The sequence below is a fragment of the Eimeria mitis genome, genomic scaffold (assembly GCF_000499745.2).
Source record: "Eimeria mitis Houghton genomic scaffold, Emh_scaff2690, whole genome shotgun sequence".
Lineage (NCBI taxonomy): Eukaryota > Apicomplexa > Conoidasida > Eucoccidiorida > Eimeriidae > Eimeria > Eimeria mitis.
This window is the reverse complement of record NW_024015161.1, coordinates 1-7,327: the sequence shown is the minus strand read 5'-3', so window position 1 is coordinate 7,327 and position 7,327 is coordinate 1. Positions and strand designations below refer to the sequence as shown.

The 7,327-nt window shown below is 53.0% G+C and overlaps 3 protein-coding genes across 3 annotated transcripts; 2 read left to right on the top strand and 1 right to left on the bottom strand.

Moving 5' to 3' along the window:
* Positions 1 to 29: 29 nt before the first annotated feature.
* On the bottom strand, positions 30 to 2,953 carry EMH_0057370 (uncharacterized protein; the record flags this gene model as incomplete). The annotated part of the gene is made up of 4 exons (XM_038022464.1): positions 30 to 74; positions 116 to 757; positions 1,044 to 1,518; positions 1,776 to 2,953. 4 exons carry the CDS (start codon positions 2,951 to 2,953, stop codon positions 30 to 32), a joined length of 2,340 nt encoding a protein of 779 aa, XP_037878318.1.
* Positions 2,954 to 3,321: 368 nt separating this feature from the next.
* Positions 3,322 to 3,735, top strand: EMH_0057360 (uncharacterized protein; the record flags this gene model as incomplete). The annotated part of the gene is made up of 1 exon (XM_038022463.1): positions 3,322 to 3,735. One exon carries the CDS (start codon positions 3,322 to 3,324, stop codon positions 3,733 to 3,735), a length of 414 nt encoding a protein of 137 aa, XP_037878317.1.
* A 206-nt stretch (positions 3,736 to 3,941) lies between these two features.
* EMH_0057340 (uncharacterized protein) lies at positions 3,942 to 4,944 on the top strand (the record flags this gene model as incomplete). Its single annotated transcript, XM_038022462.1, is given in 3 exon segments — positions 3,942 to 4,103; positions 4,441 to 4,877; positions 4,881 to 4,944. Coding segments are annotated over 3 exon segments (663 nt in total).
* Between the last annotated feature and the right edge of the window lie 2,383 nt (positions 4,945 to 7,327).

The window sequence follows — 7,327 nt, the reverse complement described above, 5'->3', positions numbered from 1 at the left end:
TGCTGCTGCTGCTGCTGCTGCTGCTGCTGCTACTGCTGCTGCTGCTGCTGCTGCTGCTGCTGTTGCTGCTGCTGCTGCTAACACACGCGTCGAACTCCTTGCTGAGGCTGCTGACGGGGTCCTCCAGCAGCAGCTCCTTGCTGTCCATCTGCTGCAGCTGATGCAGGGGGCATGAGAGCTGCTGCAGCCTATTCATTTGCTGCTGCTGCAGCTCCATCTCCTGCTGCAGCTGTATCTCCTGCTGCAGCTGCATCTCCTGCTGCAGCTGCAGCTCCTGCTGCAGCTCCATCTGCTGCTTCAGATGTATCGCCTGCTGCAGCTGCAGCACGGGTTGCTGCTCCGGCAGCATATTCGGCTGCTGCAGCTGCATACCTGTTATTCCTCCCCACCCCCCCGTTGCCACCCCCCCCAAAAGGCCAGCAGCAGCAGAGGCCCTCTCGTACTCAGCAGCAGCAGCAGCAGCAGCAGCAACAGCGGGAGCTGCAGCAGCAGGAGCAGCACCATAAACAGCATTAGTAATACCAGCAGCAGCAGCAGCAGCAGCAAGAGGTGTGGCGAACAGGGAAAAGCCTGCGGGAGCGCCGCAGCTTCCGCAGTTCCCGCTGCTGCTGCTGCTGCTGCTGCCGAGTGTTGCTGCTGGCACAACTGCTGCACTGTGGCTCCCCTCTGCTGCTCCTGGGGGCCTCCCCCGGTCCTCCAAGGCCTTGCATGCGTCGTATACCCAGTCTAGGGCGGTGCTCACTGCAGCAGCAGCAGCCTGCACACCGTGCAACAGCAGCAGCAGCAGCAGCAGCAACAGCAGCAACAGCAGCAGCAGCAGCAACAGCAATAGTGGCAGGAGAGACGAATATCCACTGCTGCAACTGCCACAAAAAGCAGCGCACAAGCAGCAGCAGCAGGAGCAGCAGCAGCAACAGCAACACGTTCAGCATCCTTGCTGCAGCACGACCTGGGGAGAAGGACGGAGCATTGCTGCAAAGCAGCAGCAACAGCAACAACAGCAATAGCAGCAGCAGCAGCAGCAGCAGCAGCATGCAGCTTACTGTCAGGCTGCTGCTGCGGCGGTTGTCCCTCAGCACCAGCATTAATATCTCTTCTTCAAGGCCCCCGACTTCTGCCGACAGGCCGCTGCTCTCCTCTGTGCAGCTGCTGCTGCTGCTTCTTCTGCTGCTGCTGCTGCTGCTGCTGAAGGGAGAAACAGCGATCCCTTGGTCCCCTTGTTCCATCGCAGGGTTGTGAGGCAGTTGCTGCTGCTGCTGCTGCTGCTGCAGCTGCTGCTGTTCCTGCTGCTGCTGTTCCTGCTGTCGTTCCTGTTGCATCTGTTGCTGCTGCAGCAGCAACAAGGGCGCAGCAGCAGCAGCAGCACCAGCAGCATCACCAGCAGCAGCAACAGCAGCAGCATCAGCAGTTTCTGCTTGGGGGGGCCGCGAGGCGTCGAGGATTGGGGAGAAAATGTTGCGAAGGTAAACGTCAAAGAGAGGCTCAATCGGTGCAGACAGCAGCAACGCGAAGTGAAACCTGGCAGCAGCAGCAGCAGCAGCAGCAGCAACAGCAACAGCAGCAGCAGCAGCAACAGCAAAGGCAAAGGAATACTATCAGCGGTCTCAAAGAAAACGATATGACCGCAACAACAACAGCAACATCAGCAGCAGCTGCAGCAGCAGCAGTTGCTACAGCGGAAACAACAACAGCAGCACCAACAAAGAGACTGCAGCAGCAGCAGCAGCAGCAGCAGCAGCAGCAGCAGCAAGCAGCAGCAGCAGCAGGTGAATCACTGGAAGACATGAGGGTTTGCGTAGTTCTTCCACTGGGGGTTTAGACAGCCCGTCAGCAGCAGCAAGCGGAGACAGTGCAGCTGCTTCTGCATAACTGCATCTCGATACTCTTGCTGCTGCTGCTGCTGCTGTTGCTGTTGCTGCTGCTGCTGCTGCTGCTGACGTGCATGCGTCTCCACAAGGACGGCGCTTGCAGTGTTCGCATAGGGGAAAGCCTCTGCTGCAGCAAGAGCAGCAGAAGCAGTTGATGCTGCTGCTTCTGCTGCAGTGATGGTGGGGTGGCTGCTGCTTCCTGGTGCATGCCCTGGGGCCTGGTGCCGATGGCTCTGGGCGAGGAGATCTGCTGCTGCTGCTGCTCCTGCTGCAGCAGCAAGAGCCTCTGCTTGCATAGCTACCTGCTGCGCTGAAGCAGCAGCAGCAGCATCAGCAGCAGGATTCTGCTGCAGCAGGGGAGGCTGCTGCAGCTCCAAAGCCAAATCCACAACAGCAAGCACCGCTTCAATATCTTCGTTAGTCAGGCTGGTGCCGTTGCTGCTGCTGCTGCTGCTGCTGCTGCTGCTGCCGCCGTTGGTGCTGCTGCTGCTGGGAGGATCCTGCTGTTGCGGCACAGCTGATGGTGATGATGCTTGCTGCTGGCCAGCGACAGCAGACAAATGCTCTGCTGCAGCAGGTGGTGCTGCTGCTGCTTCTGGTGCTGCTGCTGCTTCTGATGCTGCTGCTGCTCCTGGTGCTGCTGCTGCTTCTGGTGCTGCTGCTGCTTCTGGCGCTGCCGCTGCCTTTGCTGCTACTGCTTCTGGTGCTGCTGCTGCTTCCTCCGTTGCTGCTGCTGCTTGCGTTGTATTTGTGCCATATGACGCTGCTCCTGCTGCTCTTTGCTGCGTTGCTGCTGCTGCTGCGCGCTGCGCTGCTGCAGCAGACATTGTGCACTCACCCCTGCCAGGGAAGTCTATAGGAGCTGCTGCTTGGTGCTGAAGTGATGCAGCAGCAGCAGTAGCAGCAGCAGCAGCAGCAGCAGCAGTTGAGGAAGAAGGAACTGCGTGACCATACACTTTAGCGCCAGATGTTGGATCTTCAGTGGCTGCAGCAGCAGCAGCAGCAGCAGCAGCAGCAGCAACTGCAACAGGATCGGCAGCAGCAAAAGTTGCACTCATCGCCCGCTGTTTAGTCTCAAGGCTCATCGCTTCTGCTGTAGCAGCAAAACCAGCAGCACCTGCTGCTGCAGCTGCTTCTGCTGCAGCAATCCCTGCTGCCTCTGCCACTCTGTCGCCTGCTCTGACTGTTTGTTCAGCAGCAGCAGCAGCAGCAGCAGCAGCATCAGCACGATTTGCAGCCCACGTTGCAGCAGCAGGAGCTGCAGAAGCCAGAATCGCAGTAGCAGGGGCTGCAGCAACAGGCGCTGCTGCAACGGGAGCTGCAGCAGCGGGCGCTGCAGCAGCAGGAGCTGCAGCAGCAGGAGCTGCTGCAACGGGAGCTGCTGCAACAGGAGCTGCTGCAACATTGGCTGCTGCAACAGGAGCTGCTGCAGCAGGAGTCGGAGCAGCATAAAATGCAGCAGCAGGGGCTACTGCAACAGGAGCTGCTGCAACAGGAGCTGCTGCAAGAGGAGCTGCCGCAACCGGAGCTGCAGCAACAGGAGCTTTTGCAACAGGAGCTGCAGCAACAGGAGCTGATGCAACAGGAGCTGCTGCAACAGGAGCTGCTGCAACGGGAGCTGCAGCAACAGGGGTTGGAGCAGCATAAGCAGCAGCAGGAGCTGCTGCAACAGGAGCTGCAGCAACAGGCGTTGGAGCAGCATAAGTTGCAGCAGCAGGAGCTGCTGCAGCAGGAGCTGCTGCAGCAGGAGCTGCTGCAACAGGAGCTGCTGCAACAGGAGCTGCTGCAACCGGAGCTGCAGCAGCAGGATTTGCAGCAGCAGGAGCTGCTGCAACCGGAGCTGCTGCAACAGGAGCTGCTGCAATAGGAGCTTTTGCAACGGGAGCTGCTGCAGCAGGAGCTGCAGCAGCAGGAGTTGCAGCAGCATAAGCTGCAGCAGCAGGAGCTGCTGCAGTAGGAGGTGCAGCAGCAGGAGCTGCTGCAACAGCAGCTTTTGCAACAGGAGCTGCTGCAACAGGAGCTGCTGCAACCGGAGCTGCTGCAACTGGAGCTGCTGCAGAAGGAGCTGCAGCAATGGGAGCTTTTGCAACGGGAGCTGCTGCAACAGGAGCTGCAGCAGCAGGATTTGCAGCAGCAGGAGCTGCTGCAAGGGGAGCTGCTGCAACAGGAGCTGCTGCAACACGTGCTGCAGGAGCAGGAGCTGCTGCAACGGGAGCTGCAGCAACAGGGGTTGGAGTAGCATAAGTTGCAGCAGCAGGAGCTGCTGCAGCAGGAGCTGCTGCAACAGGAGCTGCTGCAACCGGTGCTGCAGCAGCAGAATTTGCAGCAGCAGGAGCTGATGCAACAGGAGCTGCTGCAACCGCAGCTGCTGCAACACGTGCTGCAGCAGCAGGAGTTGGAGCAGCATAAGCTGCAGCAGCAGGAGCTGCTGCAACACGAGCTGCTGCAGCAGGAGCTGCTGCAACAGGAGCTTCTGCAGCAGGAGCTTTTGCAACAGGAGCTGCTGCAACAGGAGCTGCTGTAAAAGCAGCTGCTGCAAAGGGAGCTGCTGCAACGGGAGCTGCTGCAACAGGAGCTGCAGCAGCAGGATTTGCAGCAGCCGGGGCTGCTGCAAGAGGAGCTGCTGCAACAGGAGCTGCTGCAACAGGAGTTGCAGCAGCAGGAGCTGCTGCAACAGGATTTGCAGCAACCGGAGCTGCTGCAACAGGAGTTGCTGCAACAGAAGCGGCTGCAAGGGGAGCTGCAGCAGCAGGATTTGCAGCAGCAGGTGCTGCTGCAAAAGGAGCCGCTGCAACAGGAGCTGGTGCAACAGGAGCTGCTGCAACAGGAGCTACAGCAGCAGGATTTGCAGCAGCAGGAGCTGCTGCAGCAGGAGCTGCCGCAGCAAGAGCTGCTGCAGCAGGAGCTGCCGCAGCAAGAGCTGCTGCAACAGGCGCTGCTTCTCCCTGCTGTTGTTCAGTCTGGCCGGACTGTTTGCTGCTTCTATGTGCATTTTCTGCTTCTGCAGCANTCTGCAGCAAGCTCAGAAGGGGGCCCCTTGGGGGCCCCCCCTCCCTTTATTTTGGGTACTGTCTAATACAGAGAAACAAACAAAACAACCAGCAGCGGAGAAAAAAGAAAGAAGAGACGAAGCAAAGGAAGCGAAGCGAGACAGAGAAAACCCTCGTGCTGCTGCTGAGGACAGCACGGGCCAGACACATAACGTTGGATGCTGCTGCTGTTGCTACTGCTGCTGCTTTTGCTGCTGCTGCTGCTCTTGCCGCTTTCACTGCGGTTGCTGCTGCTGTTGCTGCTCTTAGTGGGGCTGCTGCTGCTGTTGCTGCTGCCCGCAGGGATGCCGGGAGGTTCGTGCCTGTTAGCTGTCCAGGTCCGTAGGAAGAAATACATTCAACACAACGAGGTGCTTCTCTCAAACCCTAAACCCTAAACCCTAAACCCTAGGCCCTACGCCGTAAACACCGTGCCCGGTGCGGGCTGTCTTTCCGTTTGTCATCCGAGAGAAACAGTCTGTTCTGTGGCGGCGCCTTGTGACAGGCCAGGCTCGTGTTTAGGGTTTAGGGTTTAGGGTTTAGGGTTTAGGGTTTAGGTTTGGTAGGCCTATTGGTTTGAGCGACGCCGCCGGGATGCCTAGGAGACAGACCTCGTCGCGGTTTCGTTGGCTTCTGTTGAATGCATTTGTATTTAATAAATGTTTCGAAGTTTATATTTTTTTTATTTCAGAAGAAAAGAAGAAAACGAAAAAACCAAAGGCCGCCGTGTGCGTTCTGTACAACTTTGCCTTTGCGGTGATGCGGTAACTGCCGTCGGGGCATCGGCGTTCAAGCAGATAAAATAATTGGAAATATTAAATAAAAAATAGAATAAAAAACAAATAATTTGTTTTTTACTCAAAGTTTACCGAAATAAAACGCATGAAAAAGAAATCACCGCCGGCCCTCGATCAGCCCAGCGGCCTGGCTCGCGCAGACGCTCTGCAAGAGCCTCTTATGTAGAACGCAGATAAATCTGTTCATTTCTTTAGTAAATTTAAACGGAAAAGAAATATAAAACTCAATAAAAACAAATAAATTAAAAATTATTGCTTTAAATAGAAAAAAAAACGACAATATTTGACAGACATTTCGTGAAACGGGCGCCGGAGTGACCGTCTTCTGCACACCGGTTGCTCGTAGGTGACCTCGATGAAATTAATTTTTTTGTGGCTTTATTTATTTTATTTTATTATTTATATTATTTTAAATAATCATATATTATTAACAGAGTTTAGTTTTCCATAAAATATCGAGTGGTATGCTGGGTATAGTGTGATGGGTTTGAGCACCCGGGGTCCGTCGGCGGCGCCGAAAGAGGGACACCAGCTGGCGTTATGTATTTTTGTTTTTGTTTTAGTTTTTATAATTTATATTTATGAATAAGTATAACTTGAAATAAATTAATTTTTATCGAAGAACGAAATTAAACGCTATGAAACGCTTTCCCTCTTAAGCAGGCGGAAAGCAGCAATTCACGTTGGGGCCACCAAGCGGCAGAAACCAGAGAAAACGAAGGATGAATATCTTCGTTTTGTTTATTATTTCAAAATAATAGAAATATAATTACAATGATTACATAAAAAAATCAATTGTGTAACCCAACGAAACCTCTCCTGAAGGGTTTATACTGTTGTATAGGTTTGTTAGTACTGTACATGTTTGTTTAATGCTGCATCTGTCTATTATTATATCTGTTTAAAGTTTAATATATTTAATGTTGTATATATTCAACTCCGTATATATATTTCGTGTTGTGTGTTGTGTGGCTCTAAGGCTCCATCCGTTGATGCTCTTACATATATAAATGTATTCAGATTGGGGGTATCTGTTTAGTGGTGTATATATTTAATATTTATATTTATATGTATTTGTTTATTTGCGTTTATAAAACAGTCTACATCTGTATAATGTTGTATTTAAATTTATATTGTCCCCTAAAGGGCAGTTGCAGTTCAACTTGCAGCAGATCACCCAGCAGCATATTCATCAAGCGAACTGGCGGCTTCTGTTGATCCTCTTATTTTTTATTTTTTTTTTATTTATTTTATTCATTTCTTTTGCTGCTGTTGTTTTTATGCTTTGTTCGTTTTGCTCTCAGTCTATTGCTACTGGCTTTCGTTTATTAGATTTGTATTTGTTGTCTACTGATGCTTACTTGTGCTGCTTTTGTTGTTTATGAGTTTCAATCCTCATAAATGTTGCAACTTTACCACTACATGGGCCCTATATGCATAATAAGTTTATTACTTTACACATATTACGAATAATATGTTTATTTGAAGGACCCGGGGCCCCCAACATGAAATGAGGAAAATAGAAAACGTTGAGGTTTCATCATCGCACAGAAAGCAAATATATAATAGCTTAGTAGCTTTCAAGACAGTCTGTTGTTTCTTTGGTGTTCACAATGCTTCAGTGGGGGGGGGG